Below are 20,798 nucleotides of genomic sequence, written 5' to 3' on the forward strand. Positions count from 1 at the left end.
GGGCCTTGAATGGTGGTGGTGGTGGTGTGTGTGGGTGTATGAACTGGTGGCTGGAACATAATGGTAAATCATAATAGGAAAGAGTGGCTTTTTTGAGATGTAGGAGATTGTTCCCACCTACATAGGGTTATAGTCCAACAGACTGTATAAAGTTACCTACAGAACATTATTAGACTCATGATATGTCCAAATTCATAAAGCAGCAACTGTTGTTATAATTGTCTTCATCTATAACACATTTGAAGAAACCTAAAACTTGCCATTAACAAGGTATAACAATCATTAGTTCTGAAGTTCATTCTGGACTAAAAGTTCCCTCACACATATTATATGGGTTTTCATTCTGTCCCTGAAGATATGCATCGTGGATTCTAGGACAACATTCTCACCTCAGTTTTTCTGGAGGACATATGACTGTGAAAGGACAGGTGACTGAGTAATATCACTATTTTTATTAAATGAGCCAGTGCAGAAGAAGAAATTTTCTTTAAAAGAAGTATAGCTGCCTCTAAATATAACTCTGGGCTACAGTTCACTTTTTCTGTTTATTCTTAACTTGTGAAACTGTATCTTAGGACTTCGGGTATATAACTTGTTATTTGATATCAACTGAACAACAGTGAATCGATTGTAATGTTTCTGGCACCAAAGGAAACAGAGGGGACTTAAATATGTTTCCAGAAGACAAAAAGCTTCCTTTTGTGTATACTTTACAACATATGTTTCCACAGTTTAGAATATTCAAAAGTAAAAAAAAAAAGTTTCTGACTACTTCTCATTAAAGACCAAGAGGGCAAAACAGAGAAAACAAACTACCTCCAACCCACATATTATCAGATGTTTTGGATGAAATTCAGATTGAAAAACCAAAAAGACCCACTCTTCATCTCTCCCTACTGGCAACAGCATTAGGATGCTATTCCTCACTGAGAAATACACCCACTTTCACACGTTGGGGGATCTTGTGTTATTGTTCTAGGAAAAAGGGGGAAGCGTGTTAGTGCAAACAGGATTGGGCTCCTCTCCTCATTCTTGTTGCCAGGGTCATTGTTGGTCATTTGTGGGCTACTACTGGCTTCAAGACTTCCCAGAGGACTTGGGTTCACACCTGTGTATACCTGGGTACGCTCCCAGAGGTTGCTGGAAAAATCTTGAATAAAGGGACGCCTGTACCGCAAAGCGCTCCCTAAAAACTCAGCAATCCTCCTCTCTTGACTTTTTCTGCCCCAGATAACCGCCCCAGGATCTTGAACATTTTTTCCCGGCAAATGTTTTGCTTGGACCCCTTGCAGGAGCAGGGTCTGATTCTGCCTTGCTCACTCTGGCCTCCTGGCTCGCCTGGGATCCAGCGAGCCACGCAGAGTAGGGTGCGGCTCCCCCCCCCCTTCCCCGTCCCTCCACACAGGGAAGAAAAGAGGCGAGGGGAGGTGCTCAGCTTTCTTGGACACACTCCCAAGTATTTGTAATTTGGCATTTACGAAACAAAATAATGCTAAGATGCAAAATAGCCACCTTAGAGGTGCTTAGTCCTCCCGAGTACGTCCCCAAATATCTCTAATTCGACGTTCAAGAAACAAAACAAGGCTAAAATTCAAATTAGGCGATGTGATACCCAGAATGAGCCTCATTTGACAGGCCAAACAGATTTTAATGGAAAGCTGACTCATATTCCCCAAACCGATTCATTCAATCTTTTACTTAAAAAAATTGTGTAATTTTAAGTTCCACCACTGTTATAATGAACATTCCATAATAACAAGCAGTGGAACAATGGACACCCCCATATCGCATTGTGTCAGGTAATTACGAAGTGTCGCGGCGCGGGAAAGCGAAGAGGGGAACGTCAATGTGTCCCCTGCAGCGCGTACGAGCATCCAGGGCGGCGTATCTCACGGAAGCTTCATCAAACCGCTCACGCCAGTGCCTCAACCCAGAGAGCGACGAACGCAATCCGAGCTTGGCCGGCCCCAGGCGTGGACCGAGAGGGCCCAAGCGGAGGCGCGAGAGCTCAGGAGGAGCGATCACCGCTGGGGGAGAGCAGCCGGGCGCAGGGAAGTCGCGGTCAAGTGTCGCCGGGCGCTGTAGGGAGGGTCCCGTCGGGCGGGGCGAGGGCAGCCAGCTCCCGGAGGACGGAACCCTACGCGGGACCCTGCGCTCCCAGCAGCACCCAATGCTTTTGAGGTTAAGCCCAGGGCACTGGGACAAGGGCGCGCGCGGGGTCACAGGGTAAAGCTGTTACTTTGTAGTGAGACACGTGTGTGTGTATGTGTGTGTGTGAAAGAGAGAGAGAGAGGGAGAGAGAGAGAGAGAACTGGAGGGAAAAGAAAGAAGAAAGAACAGGGGGCTGAGGGCCGAGATGTCCTACTTCTAAGTGGTTCACTGAGAGGCAAAGCGGTCTTGCCAGCGCAGTCGTAGCCCGCGCCGCGTTGGGGACCCGCGGAGCGGACGCAGGGACCTCTCCAGGGGGCCGCCCGCCTCCACGCGCCCTTAGGGGGCCCCCGGAGGGGAACACTGTCCTGGCAACTGTGGGGGGGAAGTCAGGGCTGTGGGTTCCTTCCCCCGAGACCCCAGAGCTCGGATCCGCAGGCGACGAGCGCGGTCTGCCTTCCCCGGGGGGAAGGAAATCGGCGCTCTTGCAACTCGACCTCGGGTCCGCGTGCCCTCCCACCGCCCAACCTCCTCTCTATACCCCCATTCATTTTTTTTCCCCTCAGCAGCTTCTAGGACGGCCTCAAAAGCCAACTTCAGACCCACGCGGGCCCACATCACGGAGCTAAGGAGAACAGCTGGGGTCGGGGTGGCCCCGGGGGCCCGTCTGGCCGAGGTGGCAGCCGCGAGGGGCGCCGTGTCCCGCCGGTGCCGGCCGCGGATGAGCAAGCGGCCGCGAGCAGCCCCCGAAGCCGCGCAGCATCCGCGTATTCAGTGACGGTGGAAGCCACGCCCGCTCCGGAGCTGGGGGCCGTCCTAGCCCCCCCACCTTTCCCCCTCCCTCCCGCCCCCTCCTCCCCGCGCCGGCCCCCGGCCCGCCCCCGGCTCGGCTCGCGGGAGGCGCTGGGCGCCGGGGCTGGCGCGCTCTCCCGGGCGCACACACACATCCACGCACGCACGCCCAGAGCAGCTCTCTCCGCGCCCGGCCCTCGTTCCCCTCGCCCATGCAGACGGACAGAGCGACGGAAGATGGCTGACGACTCCACGGGGCACCGAGGATGCAGCCCGGCGGCGGCGGCGGCGGCGGGAGCGGCAGAAGCAGCGGCGGCGGCAGGGGCAGCGGCGGCGGCGGCGGCGTTGGCGGCGGCGGCGGCAGCGGCAGCGGGAGCAGGAGCGGCGGCGGCGGCGGCATCCCCGAGACTCCTCGAGCTACCTTTCCCTCTGACAGCCACTGACGTTCTCCGCCGCTAGAAGAGACCCCGCTTCTTCGGCGCCCGCCTGCCCTCCCCCCTCCCAGCCCCAGCCCCAGCCCCGCCAGCACCGCTACCTCCGCCAGCATTGCCACCATCAGCACCACCTCCACCACCACCACCACCACCACCACCACCACCACCACCACCACTGCCGGCGGCGGCAGCAGCCATTTCATCTCCACAGAAACCAGACACAAAAACATGGCAGAAATGGAGAAAGAAGGGAGACCTCCAGAAAATAAAAGGAGCAGGAAACCGGCTCACCCAGTGAAAAGAGAGATCAATGAGGAAATGAAGGTATTTTGGGACTTCGGGGCTGGAGAGACTGAGCTCTTTCTTCCTCCCGCTCCCTTTGGGCCGTTGTAGGGATTTGGGGGGCACGGGGAGCGCTTGTCAGTTTCTGTAGGATGCCCAGAAAGCCTCAGCTCCTCCTCCAGGTGCAAAACCGAGGCCAACTCGCGGGCTGCATCCCCGAGATTTGCCTACCTCCGATTTGATGGGGGTGGGGGGGCGGCCGGAAAACCACATACTATTTAACCTTATAAACCCCAGGTTGGCACAGGCGCGTTTCAGTGGGAGGGGACCGGGGGCCCAAGTGGCGGGTGGACATGGTGAGGAGGCTTTCCTAGTCGGCGGTGTAGTTTTTCCCCCTTTCTTGGGGAACCATTCCTCGGATGCCTCCAAAGTTAAGGAGCTGCCAGGCCGAGGAACCCCGGGAGCGCTCGATTCCACCCTTCCCTCCCGTTCATCTCCCCGCTCCTCGATCCCGCTTCCCCCCAACTAGCCAGCTGCGATGGTGTGAAGAGGCTGTCAGTGCCCCGGCAAGTGCGGCCCCAGCGGCATGGGGCTGGGTACCGTTTTGACTGCCGGTTCGCCTCGCCCGCCCCTGTCCGCTCCTCTCGGCTGCCTCCGCCTCCCTCTCGCCTTGGCGTGCTCCACTTCACAGTGGAGCAGACCCGGGCTAGCCCGGCTGAGAGATAACTGTCTGAGGGGCGGCCTTCCAGAGCGCCTGCCCATTGTTCGGAAAGGCCAGCCCGGAGTCCTTTCGGCGAGGCCGGGCTCCCCGCCAGGCCAGCGGTGCTCCAGAGGTGGTGAGCGCAGCAGCCTGGCGCTCCAGCTGTTCGCGTTGGAGCGATTGCACAAGAGCACCGCTCAGCTCCGAACCCCCCCCCCCCCCCGCCCCATCAAATCGGAGTTTTTCCATAAAGTTGAAGCTTTTGCCTGGCGAGGGTTTTATTCTGTGTTGATTTCACGAGTCTCTCTGGATTTCAAAAAATACATATTTTTTTCTTTCTGTGAATTACAAACAAGTAGCAGTTTTCAGGGGGACTCTAGTTTTCATTCTGCAGCCGTCCTGGTGTTCCCCATCTTCTGCATAGAATTCTAAACACTGCCAACTGACTTGGTCAGGTTGGGGAAGTTTGTGTTTAAAAGAGAGACTGGATGAAAATGGCATGCAACTAAATAAAATTTATCGCGTTTTGATGCTTTCTTGCTTAGAACAAGCATATTCTATGAGGGTGCCTTCTGGGAAGCCCCTGTTCAGAAGGGAGCACATGGATAAGACTTGCTATATGAGTACCTAGGTGCATATGTTTAGCTTTCTTTTCCACCGGAAAATGTCTGTAGCAATCTCAATTCGGAGATTAGAGTTTTTATTTCTGGGTGAGGAACTTTGTGCCTGAAAGCATGAGGGGCAGCATCAATCAGTCCAAGGAGAGTTAAGGAAGATTTGCCTTGGAAATCAATGCCATTCCTTCTGCTGGAAACCACCGTTGAATTCAATGATAGTTTTTAAAAAGAGAGACCAGTAGGAGTTGTTGTCTTACAATGGGGGTGGAATTCAAACAGTCTACAATAACCATTCTTTCTCACTTACCCTTCCCTCCTGTCTTGCATTTCCAGATACTTTTCCATTTCATTTTAAATTGGGGGGTGGAGGAAGAGGAGAGAAGCGAAGCCACTAGGAAATCACAGTGTGCACTGGCCCTTTAAAACACTGCCTAATGTGATCTATATGGATGGCAGCTTTTAAGTTTCATAGGTTCTAGAATTACAAATTAGCTAATTTTAATCAAAACATGTGAAATGTTATCCCGGCTGGATATAAAGGCTGACTGTGCTCAATGCTTGGGGCTCGAGTTGTTGACTTTGGCTGCGGGCGCACTCCGTGGTTTGGGAGATAGTTGTCCTTCTACAGTATAACAGATGTTTGTCTGAACTGGTGAGGAAGAAACAAAAACAACATTGTGTGAAGGGGAAAAATTACACAATCTTTAGCCAATGCTGCAGGACTAAGTATGGTATTAACCTTCGTGCACAAAATTTCCTCTTTTTAAAATGTTATTTTTCTTCCAAATCACCACCTACTATTTGAAGTTTTAGTCCTCATCGTTTCTGTGCAGAGTAGCATTAAATAAGAAGTTTCACGCAGCAAATAATTCAGTCTCCTGTAGGACTGGTATTTTCTGTCTGGTTTGGACCCATGTATGAGAGATCCCGGCGGAAATCTTCAGTCATGTCAGTGCACACCATGCCAATAGGCATGAATTCCCATTTCTAGAGGAATTGTTTTGTAGGTATTCCTCTAATAGAAGAGTACCCAAAGTCCTCATTTGAAAAGTAATTTCTCAAAGTCAAACAGTGAAAAGGTTATTTTGAACTCATTACTATTTTTTCTGCTTTTAATGTTAATAACCACATGAATAAAACCCCTCCTTAAGCCTCATCGTATTATTACTCCTCCTTGTCCGCAAACCTAAAGTGTAGAGTAACATAACAAGTTGGTTGCCCTGTATAAAAATATGTGCAACAAAATGTCACCGAGAACACAATGTGGCCTTGTGCAGCTTCATATCGGTGCCGCTGGAGCTGCCTGGCTGTGTTTGCCTTCATCTGAACGGCTTTCATCTGGACCAGTGTAAACTAAACCCTGGTAAGTAATCACTGCCCAGCAGAAAGAAAGGAATGTATACAGCTAGCACGGCCTAAGCTGTAAAAACGGAAACCTGAGCCCCCACCGAGGATCACATATCAAGGCTTGAAGGTAGGGGAAATGAAAGGGGGAAAGAGGAGAGAGCGAATGGAAAAGTCAGCCTGGGAAGTAGAGGATCAGGAGGAGGCCCCCCTTAGGGAGATTTGGCTCAGGGATTAGGGAATTTTATCATGGTGTACAGTGACCTACTCAGGTTTCAACACTGGTTGGATCAAGTTGCTTCTCTGTGAGCTGAAAGAAAAAGGACTGGTGTGTATGTGATTTTTTTTTTTCCCCTTCGGGTAATAGAAAGGACATTGGTACAAGTGTCTATTTTAAGTACAGCAAATGCAGGGCACTGAGAATGAGCAACAAAATCACCTCATCAGGAGGCTTTCTTCAAGATCTCCTAGTTGAGATAGTTACATATTTATTTAAAAATGGCCGGAGAAGACAGACTGGCTGAGGTTTAGCTGACACCAATAATGGCATTGGAGATTGTCTTCATGTGGCTGGGAGCTAATGTTGGTCGCTGTTTCACTAGATCAGATATTGAGTTACATTTTCGTTATCACTGGTTTAATGTGCATGGCAGTTGTAACAAATTTAAATTTGATACAATATAATTTTGTGCGTGAAAAGTACATGACTTGGCATAGCTTGCCTAGAGTGTAGTGAAAATATCTTCAAGTAGAAATGCTTGCCTCATTATGACCTTTACAATGTTTCCTTATCTTTCCTTTTCTTCTTCCTCGCTTCATCCTGGTTTTTCTTGATTAAAGAGACTTGTTACTTTACTGTATTTACAATAAGTATGCCTTATTTAATTAGTGACCAGTAGAGATGATTTTAAAAAATTAGATGGTGATGCAATTTACATTTTGACTATTTTTGGTTTCTAAAGTGAGTATTGTGATTGTATCTAATGAAGACATATTAGTCTTCAATATACTGTTAGCTCATATGTATCATAATAAATGGATCTTAGGAGGGAATCCCAACATATAGAAGGGCTAATTCATTTTAGGAGTTCATCTGGAGCATGGTAGATATAATATAAAAACTAGTTTGTACTACTGGATGTGTGAATGTAAATACATGTGTTAAGTGTAAATATAGTTGTACTTAAGGGTATGTATTTTGCATACATAGAGCTTAGTGAGCATGATTAGTGGCTACCCAACGGTAATGCAACTCAAAAAAACTACACTATGAGTAGAGGTAATGAGTCAGATTTTTATCTTTTAAAGTGCTTTGACAAAACGAATGTGATTAGATCAAGCACTCTGCCCTGGAAACTTTCCTAAACAAACCATAATTAATGCATTTACAATGTTATTTCTCTATCAATTGTTAAACTACAGGATACTCTGAATTAAATGTCTTGGGGTCTCCTTGACTGAAGAATTTTTTTTGTCTATAAATATTCCCAGTAAGTAATTTGTACCTAAAATTATGCTTCAGTCCTAATGCCGACAGTTAGAGTCAGGCACATCTGTTAGAGTTTAGTAGTAAACTCACCACAAGATTTGCTAATTTGGGTTCTGATGGTCTACATTTGGCATTAAAAAATGACCTGTGTCGGGGCACCTGGGTGGCTCAGTTGGTTAAGCGACTGCCTTCAGCTCCGGTCATGATCCCAGGGTCCTGGGATCGAGCCCCGCATCGGGCTCCCTGCTCGGTGGGAAGCCTGCTTCTCTCTTTCCTATTCCCCCTGCTTGTGTTCCCTCTCTCGCTGTGCCTCTACCTCTCTCTGTCAAATAAATAAATAAAATCTTTAAAAAAAAAATGACCTGTGTCAACAGCATAGACAATAAACCAAGTTGCAGAGCCAAGCTGGTGAGTGCAGTGAGATAAATAGGTTTCCATTCTAAAAAAAGAGAGAGAGAAATCACAATGTGGAAAAGTCAGCATGTTCAAGGTTGAAATCAGCTCATTGCTAAAACAGGTATATTTTAAGTTTTGCTGCTGCAACTCCATCCTGATGTCAGACACAGTCTCAGGAACCTAGAAAGTAGGCTCAGGACAGGTCTCACCTTGGCCTTCACAAACCATGCGAGACCTTGCTGCTGAGTAGTACGGGCCTCAGGTGTGCCACGTGGCAGGGCTGGGGACTAATGTTAGCTGGGACACGGTCCTTCCTCCTTGGAAGCTGGAGAAGGATGTTCCTGAGCCCACCAGCTTTTTCCTCCACATTGCTCTCCGTTGTCCTGCTCAAGGCTCCAGTCAAAATCCATTAAGAGATAGTTGTGGGAGGGCATAGAGATCTATGAATTCTCCTCTGTTCAAACCAGGGTTTTCTGAAAAGTGTCTCTTTCTCTGTCTGTGAACCTGTGAATGTGATAGAGCAAGATTCTCTAAGCCTTATACAACTCGCAGGTTCCAGAGACGAGGAAATGGAAAGGAACCACTCCACTTCCTCCCGAATCTGAAATAAACATTTGAACTAGAAGAAAATGAGTCTGACAGACTCATTCCCTTCTGCGTTTCCTGCCTCCGTGCTTGCCAAGCACTGCTCTGAGAAGCCAAGCCCTGCTCTCCTTGTGTGAAAGGCAGACTCATAGAAACCAAGAGGTAACAGTTTTTAAAGGAAAGTCCAAAACAGGGCCTCGAAAAGGGCAAATATCAGTGAGCACAAGGGACTGAAAAAAGGGGAGTTGCAGGGAGAGATAGTGTCTTGTTAAGGTGACTGTACTTTTTATATCTTCTAGGCAAGTGTCCTTGTCATTCAGTCTTTATACTTCTCTTTCTTTAAAAAAAAATTATTAGAAGCAGTAGAAGACAGAATATTTAAAAAGCTCTGAAGTCTTAAACTTCCTCTTGTGGAATGGGAAGTCAGCCACCCTTACACTTGCAAGCTAATAAGATTATTGAGTATTTTCCTAAAAGAGAAGGGATATTACTAGGTAGAATGAGAAAAAAAAAATAGGGTACTTTGTTTTTGATGGTGCCAATTGAAACATGTAAATAGACATGAAAGAATACGGTGAGTAAGATTTTCTGAATGTATATTTTAGGATCTGTAGACTGATGGGTGTTAATATCTCTTATATAACCAAAGGGCTGTGGCACTCTGTCCAGTTTGAAGGCGAGTGGCTTTGGCAGGGACAGAAAGACAATGTAACAAGTCCTGGTGATTTTTAGGGCAGTTCTGCAGCTGTGATTGGACACAGCTGCACAGAGCCGCACACCTGCCTTGCTTGCCACAATGTTAGCCTCAGGGCTGGAATCCACAGTTTCACAGCATTTGCTTGACCTTTTTGAGGACACTTGATGTCCTGGCCACAGATTAAAATGTGGGGCCATAATTGTCTGCTCCATGTCACAACAAGACAATAGAGCAATATAGGTTTTATATGTGGAAACACACAATTTTGGTTTCATATTCCAATTATACAGATATCCCATTTAGAATCTATCAATAAGAGAACAAGACTTTCTCCATAGGGCTGCTCCAGGCCGGAGTTGGATTTTAGTGTTATGATGGGTCTTCTGCCCTTAGAACTGCATTGTAATCATTGTGTTGTGGCTGAGAACAATGCTACAAAATGATCCAAATGGAGTGCAGTGACCATCTTTACAGGATCTCAAGATAAAAGGCTGTAGTTCAGGTAAAACCATCAAGGCTCAATGGGTACTCTTGTATAAATCCAACCGCTCTTATGATTCCATGCATGTGGATAGCCCACTAATGGGTCATCTGTGGGGAGTGGCTCATCCTTAGGATACCAGCTAATCCAGTGGGATCATGAATGTGGAAGTACTTTGTAATCTGTAAAGGGCTCTTACAGTATTTCTTCTGCATTATTTAAATTTTACCTTCCGACTTTCTTGCAGAACTCTAAAATAAAACTGATCCAGTGCGTCTGTGTTAAGACAGATGACTTGGACCCAACCTTAGGCCAGATGTGGGGATAGAGCTCAAAACTGACTTGTAATCAAGTTCAGTTCTTATGTCTGCAAAAGAAATCAGCTCTCTTCTGCAGATTGCTCTCTCACCCCCTTTTAAAATCTCAATTAATGAGTTCAATGACGCTTAATAGAAATCTACCTCAGAACACATGGAGATGAAAAGGGAGATAAAATATTTTCCAAAAATAACCATCATTCTATCATTCATAATCTCAACCAGCAGAGATACTAGCATTTTTCCCCCTACCTTATAAGTTGTTTAGGATTGGAGGTTTCCTTTTCCTTTGAAAGTATTTCTCATAGGCTTCACTTTCATGGACAATGTGTGTCAGAATGTTTTGAAGTTAAGTCATGTAACTGACAGATCCTTTTTATTGTCATTAGGACTGTGAATGCGACTGACATGGTTGTCTATGAGAAGACTATGTGGTAATTAATTTTTAATTAAAATGACTTATTTTTATAAAAATACATGGACACGATAGAAGTGGTAGAATAAGCAATACAAAGAAGCTAAAAGAAAAACAAAGCCTATAATTTTCCCACCCAGACACAATACCTATCAACATTTGATATATGTCTTTTAATGCCCTTTTCTATGTGTGATGTATAGTACTTTTTAAAACAAAAATGGTCTTATAGTGTACTATCCTTCAAAAACTTAATATATTGTTAATAGCTTTTCAAGGCAGTAAAAATTTATCTACAGTGTATATTTTATTGGCAACATAGTATTCCATTTTAGTCATTCCATGACTAAGCTGTGATTTATTTAACCAGATTCCTATTGTTTGGCATATAGTTTGTTTCTAAGAAAAAAACACCAAGATAGACATTCCTGAACATGCATATTTTTGCACTCATTTCCTTAGAATAGTTCCTACAGTGCTGAGAAATAAAATTGCTGAATGAAAGGGTATGTACATTTTTAAAGGCTTTTGCTGCATACAGTCAAATAACCTTTTCTAAAAGTTGTATCAACTTAAATTTCCAATACTAGGAGACTGCTCATTAACACTGGATATTACAATTCTTTTAACTTGCACATACTTATTTTTAGAATCAGTTTCCCTGAAATTTATTTGATCATTTCTCTGTATTTATACACTTAAGAAAATATTTGTGACTGTATTAAAATGTACTAGCCCATTGACTGAGTATATTCTAAGTGCTAGGCATTGTCCTAGGTGAGGCATGGGGGAAATAAAGGGTTTCTGCCCTTGGGTAACTTATAGTGTATTTGGGATAGGTGACATATTTTACCAAAACTGGGACTTGGAGTGAAAATCGGGATTATGTTTGTGGGGAGAGAGAGGACATGGCTTTTCCCTAATTTGAATGAATGAGTGGGAGCTCTCTGAAAACTTTCTGCTCTCTTGGTTAGGATACAAAGTTGAAAACATGTCAGCATTTAGTTTTATGAGGACTGGTAAGAAAGAAATCAGTGATACTTACCTATATTTTAAAGATTTATTTATTAATTTGAGAGAGAGACAGCAAACATGAGTGCTTGGTGGGAAGGGCAGAGGGAGAGGGAGAGAGAATCCTAAGCTGCCTTCTCACTCAGTGCAACTGGGAGCCTGGGGGCTCAATCCCACAACCCTCCCTCCCCCCGGGATCACCACTCCAGCAGAGACCAAGAGTGGGGCACTTAACTGACTGCGCCACCCAGGTGCCCTGGTACCTACCTATATTTTAAAATCTGTTTGGTGTTTTCAAAATAAAATCCTTAGTCCTTTTCAAAGACCTTGAAGTACTTGCATTTCAGAAGTATTGTGAGAATTTGTAATTACTGCAATTTTCAAAGTGTCTTCAAGTTAACTCTTTTTATTTACCAGTAAAATGTTCAATGAAAAATCAGTTAGACTGAACTTTGACTTTTGTGTAGTACTTCCAGGTAAATAAGGAGAGAATCTAATGAATGTCCTGGGAATTAAGTTTCAACAAAAATATATTTTGCCAGTATCAAAAGAAATCAGAAGGAATGGGGAAATAGTAAAATTTCCAGCCTTTCCATCATCTTTCTGTGACCTATTTTTTTTTAAATTCATGCTTTCAGACTAAATGTTAGGAATGTCTTTTTTCCTTAGGAGCCCTGGAATTGAGAGAGGGGAATTGGAGAGGGTAAGGAAGAAGTATGGGGGTAAATATTAAAAGTACAAAGCAATTAGGGGTGCCTGAGTAGTCGACTCAGTCCATTAAGCGTCTGACTCTTGATTTCAGCTCAGGTCACGATCTCAGTGTTGTGAGCTGGAGGCCCGTGTTAGTTCCCTGCTCCGTGGGGAGTCTTCTTCTGTCCCTCTCTCTCTCTCTCTCTCTCTCCCTCTGCCCCTCCCCCTGCTCATGCGCTCTCTAAATAAATAAATAAATAAATAAATAAATAAATAAATAAATAAATAAAATCTTTTTTAAAAAAGTACAAAGCGATTAGAATCAGATACAATGCCCCAAAATTATAAAATGAGAAGATTAAATTTCAACAGTGAATTTTGAACAACCCCCCCAACAATACAAATAATTAAAGAGAATAGAGGCCAATGATCAAATCCGAAAGCAAGTTAAGTGAAGTTTTAACATAGGTAGATAGAGGCCCTAGTTGGAAGGCTCTTTATATGTGATGTTGACATCCTGTAGTATGATTTCTTTGCAACTCTTTGATTGGTCCAAGGAGGTAGTTTCTTTGGAATTGCTGACACACTGGACTATATGGAATTGATCGTAGAAAGAGGCCTGGTATAAGAATCAGAAGATCTGTGTTTTTGTTTTGACTTTATTGGGTGATGTCTCATGCCTGTCATTTACTTTCTGGATGCTCTAATTTTCTGTTGTAAAATGAGGGTATCATATAGGTTCATCAGAAGTTTATTGTGGAAATCAAATACCCAACTTACAGGGTTATTGAAAGGAACAAGAGAGTTAAAGGATGTGGAAACACTGTAAAGGGCTGTAAGAGTGTTAGACATTATCATTATAATTATAGTGACCTATTTTCCAAACCCAAATTGGACCACATGGTATGAGAGAGGATTTTTGTGCCACTTCCAAGGGTGAGAGGCAGTCTGCAAAATGCGATTCAGATGCCAGAATATTGAAATTTCTGGCACAATTTTCATGGTTTATGGGAGCAATGATAAAATATTTGAAATAGTAACTCTTCGGTAAAAATTATGATGTGTGATCATGATAATTATGATATTTCTTTGCAAAAGGTACTTAATTTCTTGTGTAAGTAAAAATTCTTTGATTTTACAGAATCTTACTGCTGGGAGAGAACTTGAGGGACTTCATTTTCCCATCCTGTTTTTAGGACATTTGCTGGGTGAAGATTTGGGGGGGAACAAATTTCAGTACCTCCCTTGGTACAGTAACCTGTCTTATTATTGAACATCTTTACCTCAAAAATCTCTGTAGTTTATCACCTTTTTAAAAAAAAATAACATGCATGAGAAACTTTTGTAGGAAAGGAATATTTTTTTTAAATAAAAAACTCCTTTTTTAAGGGTAATAATACAAAAAAATGTGGAAGAAACAACTGCTGGAATTTTCTACCAGAAGGATTTGAAAGCCCTTATGGGCCATAAACATTAAATTTACTTCTTCTAGAATATGTTATGTTTCTTGGATGATAACTGCAAAAATCTATTTCATTTCCTTTGGTTTAGTATCATAATGAGCCCATATGATACCTAGCGTCAAATGCTACCTAGCAATTAAAAATCTTAAATTATCTATTCCTTGGGGTTCTTTGATTTCTTAATACAGTAGTGTATAAGACAGAAGTAATAGTCTATTTCATATGCTACAAGAAACTTTGGCGTTCGTTTTTTTCTTTCTTTCATCTTGCTTCTCCTTTCATGAAAGATTTGAGTTTTATAGCTTGAAGGTTTATAAACCTTTTGTTTTCTGCTTTTGCAGGCATGTGTCAAAGCATTAAGGTGTTTATTTTTATTTTCACTGACAAGAAAGGAAATGTTTTAGAGTTTATTTTCATTGACATTTATAGTAACTTGAAAATCATGGAAGAGATCAAGTTCATATTGATTGTTCCATGAAGCCTCTGAGTTTTCAGCACAAACCATAAACTAAGTGATGCAGTTAAGATGCCCCAATAATATGAATTTGGTGTTAATAATCCAGTTGAGGTTTCAGTTTTTACCCTAATGTCTGAAACTTCTGGATTCCATCCCTGGGATTGGTTCTGAAAAGCTGAATGGATTTGCAGCTGGACTAAAACAAACAAATCTATATCCTTGGCTGGGAGGTTGTTCCATGAATTATGCATCTGTAGCCTTTGTGTCACTTCAGAGGTTAGAACCGGAGAGAGAGAGGCGCCCAGATACAAACGGTCTAGAAAATTGGATATGGTGGCCGAGAGTTACTATGCAAAAGATTTTCTCTCTCGTTGGCACAGTTCTCTTGGAGATTCGGGTAAATAGCACACAGACCAATAGGATGGCTTGAACTTGGCTTTTAACACTGTTGGGAATTGGTGTTTTGATGTAAGGTGTAATCCTTATCCTTGGAGATTTCTGCTGCCAGACCACTGATGGAGGGCCTCGATTTGTGTGCTTAGCGACTGTCATTCTCTGGTCCAGGCGCTTAGCTTAGTGAAAAGAATTGGGTGTTAGGGGAGACTGACGCCTCATTAAAGGGATCTCTTTTGATTGAGTAGAGCAGCATTTAGCTGAGTCCTCCTCAGTGGTATTCCAGAAGTTGCTGAGCTTATTATACATATCGATCATATCATCTTTGTGCATTCATGAAAAGAATGTCTATTTAATGTGGACATGACCAGCCATCAGAGAGAATAAATGCCTCACTGAAGCTTGATATGGCTGACTGTTGGCCTTGTGGATGGTAGCACTGAATCAATCTGGCTAGATTTTTTTAAATTGCTGGTGCACTATTCTGTCACAGATAGACCCAATTGGAACTCTGAGCTTAAGTGGGCACTAAAGCAAAGAACCTAGCATTCTGTGGGTGGTTTGAAATGCCAAGTTTGTTTTTGTGGAGTCAGTAGTGTAATATCTTTTCTTTTTTATGCACCCCCTGCTGAAATCTAAAGTCATGAAATTCAAGAGAACAGGAACTCACATGTCGAGGCTATGCACACTCTTGGTTTGGCCTGGGTGCTTTGTTTCAGGTATATAAATTATACATCCCAGTGTAATTCGGAAATGACAGCTTCTAGGGAGAACGAGAAAAGGTTCTTTGAGCCACAGAGAAGGTTAGAATATATAGTTTTTCTAGCAAGTCTGGGAAGCTCAGGATGCCTTGCCAGATAGAGATTTTTTTAAAAAAATAAATTCATTGAATATTTATGAAGCCCTTATTCTGCAGCATAGAGCCCTTCTTTTTATTTTAAAAAATTTTCCTCAGCTTCATTGAGATATAATTGACACATAACATTGTGTAAGTTTAAGGTGTTCAATGCGCTGGTTTGATATATTTATATATTGCAAAATGATTACCATGTAGCATTAGCTACCACCTCCATCCTGTCACATAGTTACCATTTCTTTTTTGTGGTGAGAACAGTTAAGATCTACTCTCTTAGTAACACTTGAGTATATGATACAGTATTAGCTATCATCATGTTGTACATTTTATCTCCAAACTTGTTAATCTAATAACTGGAAATTTGTACCCTTGGACCAATATCTCCCCATTTCCCTCACCCCCCAAACTCCTGGTGACTACCACTCTACTCTATTTCTCAGAGATATTTTAAGGCACATGCAAGCATTAAGATCATTAATACAGTCTCACATCTTGTTTCCAGATCTAGCAGTTGATAAGGTCACAAAAAAATAGTCACCTGATAGTAAAGCTTTAAAGCTGTCCAACTATACCCATCATTTTCACAGTTTGGTATCTATAATAACAACAATAATAGTATCTTACATTTACATATTGATTTATAGTTCATAAAGTGTTTTCAGGTGTTCTCTAAAATCTGGGCTATTAGCCTTAAGGTTATTTGGTACTTTTATGTTACTTGTCAGAAGACAATCATAGCGACCTTTCATTTTATGGAGAAAGAATCTGTCACTAGTGAAATTTGTAAAGCAAATTGTGCATTGATTTTTAAAGTATACACTTGAAAAATGGAAAATTAAAAAGGGAGACCCTTGTAGCCTTGACAACTGCGAAATTATTTCTTGGCTGAGACTTTGCTTTATCTGAGATAAGAGTTATGTTAAAAAAACAATACCTGAATCAGAAAGCAATTCTAATTTAAATCAATCTGAACCACAAAAAGGTCAATTAATTGTTTTCATTTTCAAATATTTTCTTAGCTGTTTTTGTGCTTTACCTTTCAATATTTTTGTGCTCGTGTGGGATATAGACTTTGCAGAATATTCTAAAATATGACTTCCTATTTGTAAGCAAGACTGACAAATACCTTTTCTTCTTATTATCTTTAAATTGCAAATGTCTGAAGGCCTGTCATAATTGGATGCGTCATCCTGAGATTTAAATGCATTAGTTTTTGAACGTGATTTGAAAAATGAACAGGACTCTAGGGGAGGTGGGGCAGGTCTGGTAGTAAATGGGTAGTGCAAACGGAATTCGATTTATGCATTCTTTTCAAATAGTTATTGATTATATAAAAAAGAAGCCTATGCTTCTCTTTCAGAACTTTGCAGAAAACACTATGAATGAACTCCTTGGCTGGTATGGCTATGATAAGGTTGAATTGAAAGATGGTGAAGATATTGAATTCAGGAGCTACCCTACAGATGGAGAGAGCCGGCAGCACATTTCTGTTCTCAAAGGTAATGACATTTAATGTCCCTTTGTTCATGCAAAGAAGGATTAACTATCTCAACCTGCCAGAATTGAGTTGCTTTGGGACTCATTTTGTTGATTATGCCAATGGTTGATTTAAATGTACAACCCCAGTAGTGCTTTCCCATAAGCAGAATTCCACAGAATATAAGAGCACAACATAAAACAAAAATAGACACAACTTAATCTCCTTCAAGCGATGGAAGAGCTAGCTAGTGAGGGCTAGGGACTTTAAGGGCTATGGTCCTGCACACAGATTTATAGAAAGGGACAGTGTTTGCTAAGTTCTCCTCCTAATTTCCTGAGTCTTTGGTATATTAGTTGTTGGGAACTGGTACTTTCTATTAAGTGAAATACTGGGTTTGGATTTTTAGACCTTAAGAGAGAATTGTGGTTAGTTTGGTAATCCCCTCTTCCTCCTTTTTTGGGTGGGAATTCTAAAGGAAGGCCTTATTTCTGTTTTGTGTTTGAAATTCCTCCTGCTCGCAGCCTTGGATAGGGTAGAGGAGTAAGAGAGTAGTGCATGATTGGATCCTACATTATTTTATAAGAGTTTTCATCAAAGCCTAGCTAAAGAGTGGAAATTAGACCCTTGGCCAAGTTGAACTAACACTGATTCTGTCAGCAAATAGCAGTGTCAGATATCTCATGAGGGAAGCCTAGAACCATCGGTGGGTGTTGATATGGATACTGAATTTATGAACATAAATTTGGAGTGAGAGTTTGTTTGTCAAAGAAAAGGAGGATGTAAAGAAGCAATCCATTTGGTGAACTTCAATAAAATGTGGATAAAATTCATTGTTTATCATCATTGGCAATTTGATCAGTGTTTGCACTGCATTCAAAATCTGTTGGCATAAACTACCTGCTCATGCATTTTATTTCCAGTCTCTAAGATAGCGCTTTTCCTTCTTACATGCCAAGCAACAAAATGTAAATGAGCTGTCCTGCAGGCATGTGGAATTGAATGTATGTGACAAATTTCATGTTAAGCCCGCTATGAAATTGTACACATCATGTTACAGAGATAATATCATCAGTTTCACTGTAAATGAAAAATGCAAGTCATGAGTTTATATTCTATAAACTAATAGCTCGTATAATACTTGGTCTAGGTAATAATCTTTGCCTCTGGGGAACATGGAGAGAGTGCCAGGATATGCTACTAGAGGGAAAAAGTTGTTTTCCATGGTTGAATTTTTTTTTTTAAATGATTCACATGCAAGGATAAAATTCACAAAGTTCATATCATTGTAAGTTTTCTTTATTTTCATTTTTGTTACTATTTAATGGATATTAATGGGTTGATTTAAAGAGTTTACCCTATGAAACAAGTTTTCTTTCTAATAATCTGCTTCTTTCTCATTGGTTCTTCTGACTATATTATGACCAAACTTTTTAATACAGTGGGACCTAGTGATAGGACTGGCGGGGCCTGCTTTTAGCTTGCCCCCCCTGGTAGCCAGAGGGTGATGCCTGCTATTTATCCCTTTGTACATGGAAAAGGTTAATTGCCTCTCAAGTTTCTGTGGGCTCTCACAGTGCTAAAATTCATCACCATGATACAATTGAGATATTAGCTATCATAGTGGAGCAAATGGTAAAGGAGCCCCCTGGAAATTTATGGTAACAAGACTAAAAAGGTCCAGGATGGTCTGTGGAGTTCTGGTAAAGATCTGCAAGGAAAAATTTGTTTTGTTACATAGCCATTTCACTTGAGAAAATGTGGTCAGAAGGAAAACAAGTCCTTTTATAATACTGAATGTGATTTTTTTTTTCTCTTACAGAAAATTCTTTGCCAAAACCAAAATTACCTGAGGACAGTGTTATTTCACCATACAATATAAGCACAGGCTATTCAGGGCTTGCCACAGGAAATGGACTCAGTGACTCACCTGCAGGGTCCAAGGATCATGGCAATGTTCCCATTATTGTACCTTTAATTCCTCCACCTTTCATAAAGCCACCAGCAGGTAAGTCACTATTGGGGTTTCCAATGAGAACTATTCAAAGAAAGTTGTAATTATCTTATAAATAATTATTAAATGCCCAAGGTACCTTTGGAAAAGACTGTTGTAGGAACTTTGTAGACAAGAGATGTTAGTGCATGTGTTATTTGAAGTAGCATTACTCTGTTAGGCAAACTCAGGCAAAGTCCCCAATCTACTTTCAACTGAATGAATTTTTCCTACCACTGGCTAAAAAAAGTACTTTTTCCTTCTCTGAAATCATCTGTGAAAAATAAAAAAAAAGTGAAATAATTTTATATACCGACTGACTGAACCATGTGGTGGTGTTGTGAGGGCCAGGTCTCCTGAGTGGGCTGCCCTTCTTAGAAACAGCCTTTATCCATCTCTGCCACAGAGTTCTTTCTAATTCGTGCAAAACTCTCTTTGAGAGCTTTAAAGAAAAATGGATGTCTGAATTTCACTTGTATGCAAATGTAATCAGTTCTTTAATATTTCCAGAAAATCAGATGGCAGTGTATGAAGCTGAGCATTATGTGATAGAAGCTAGGTTACAGCTGTGTTCCATACAGAGAAAGAAGTTCAATAATATTGTATCTGGCTTGCTGTGAAATGTTAGAATTATGCTAGAATGCTTAATTGCTACACTGGTTATTTTTCTGTATATTGAGTTGAACAATGATAAATAGTGAGTTTTGATGGCAGTACTTACTATAACCTACTGAAGGGAATGTTTGTATTTTGGGGGGTGGGGGGAGATAGGTGTGTGGTTATGTTTCCATAAACAGTGAAGATATTTATAGATATAAATTCCTGGGCTTATGTTATAGATATATTTACACCATATTCTAAGTGTTACTGACATTTTTCTTCATAGTATGGGTACATTCTCTTGCTTAGCCTACTACATTTTAGTAGTAAAAGTTTCCTTTCGTATTGAGGTCCTCAGACATGGCGTTAAAATTCATTTACCTGTCAAAATCACTTGAAATTGTGTTTATCTAATTACTAATATCATTTGTGTACCACGTAAAGTTTGCCTTTTTAATGCCCCTATTCTCCTCTGATTGATTGTTTTTTGATGCAGAGGGACCCAGATGTATCTCCCAAGGACCAAAGACATACTTTGCATAGGCCACTGGGAAGGGGAGGGGTGACTAATTTTGTAAATGTAGGGTTCATATTCCAATGTGTGTCCAGTGGCTTGGGTGAGTGGTGATGATAAATGGGATCAGTAAGGCAGTGTGTCTAAGTGGAAAGAACACTGGCCTCAGATTTAGACAGATTTAGACAGATTGGGCTCAAATCTAGGCTTTGTCACTTATCAGCTCTGTGAACATGGACATGTTATATAAGCTCTTTTCTTCTCAGTTTCTCCATCTGTAAAAAGGGGACCACAGTTTCATCTCATAGGATTGTGGCCATGAGATCAGAAAATATACGTAAAGCACCTAGCATAGTGCTTGCCACACTAAAGCCATTCAGTAAACACCATGCCTCTTTTTTTTTCAGTCCTTAGTCTGTCCTAGAATTATCATGCACATAATTTGTGCATAAAAAGGTGTGCATCCAAATGCAAATTCCCTTCTAAGATTTATTTGAGCAAAGCAAACAGCTTTAGAAATTAGCATAGCTGAGGCTAACATGACTTTGGCATGCCAAAAAACCTGCCCTGGAGTTTCCTGCTGAGCCAGCCACGTGGAATTCAAGCACACAGCTCCCATTTAACTCTAATTCCACATCAGATCAGGA

At 42.1% G+C, this 20,798-nt stretch overlaps 1 protein-coding gene across 4 annotated transcripts in view; it reads left to right on the forward strand.

Moving 5' to 3' along the window:
- The first annotated feature begins 1,753 nt into the window (after positions 1–1,753).
- Positions 1,754–20,798, forward strand: part of SOBP (sine oculis binding protein homolog) — a 162,187-nt gene continuing 143,142 nt past the window's right edge. Inside the window, exons 1-4 of one of the 4 annotated variants that reach the window (XM_064597951.1) lie at positions 1,755–2,181; positions 2,715–3,698; positions 16,928–17,066; positions 18,867–19,052. In XM_064597951.1, the coding sequence (XP_064454021.1) occupies positions 3,603–3,698; positions 16,928–17,066; positions 18,867–19,052 (421 nt within the window). In that variant the 5' untranslated portion in view covers positions 1,755–2,181; positions 2,715–3,602. Of the gene's footprint in view, positions 3,699–16,927; positions 17,067–18,866; positions 19,053–20,798 lie in introns of all 4 variants that reach the window. The other 3 variants (XM_064597950.1, XM_054505481.2, XM_045865265.3) reach the window with 3 other exon arrangements.

Source organism: Mirounga angustirostris, unplaced genomic scaffold (genome assembly GCF_029215605.1).
Source record: "Mirounga angustirostris isolate CCGP_5_RB_7025 unplaced genomic scaffold, mMirAng1.0.hap1 SCAF_8, whole genome shotgun sequence".
In the NCBI taxonomy this organism is placed as follows: domain Eukaryota; kingdom Metazoa; phylum Chordata; class Mammalia; order Carnivora; family Phocidae; genus Mirounga; species Mirounga angustirostris.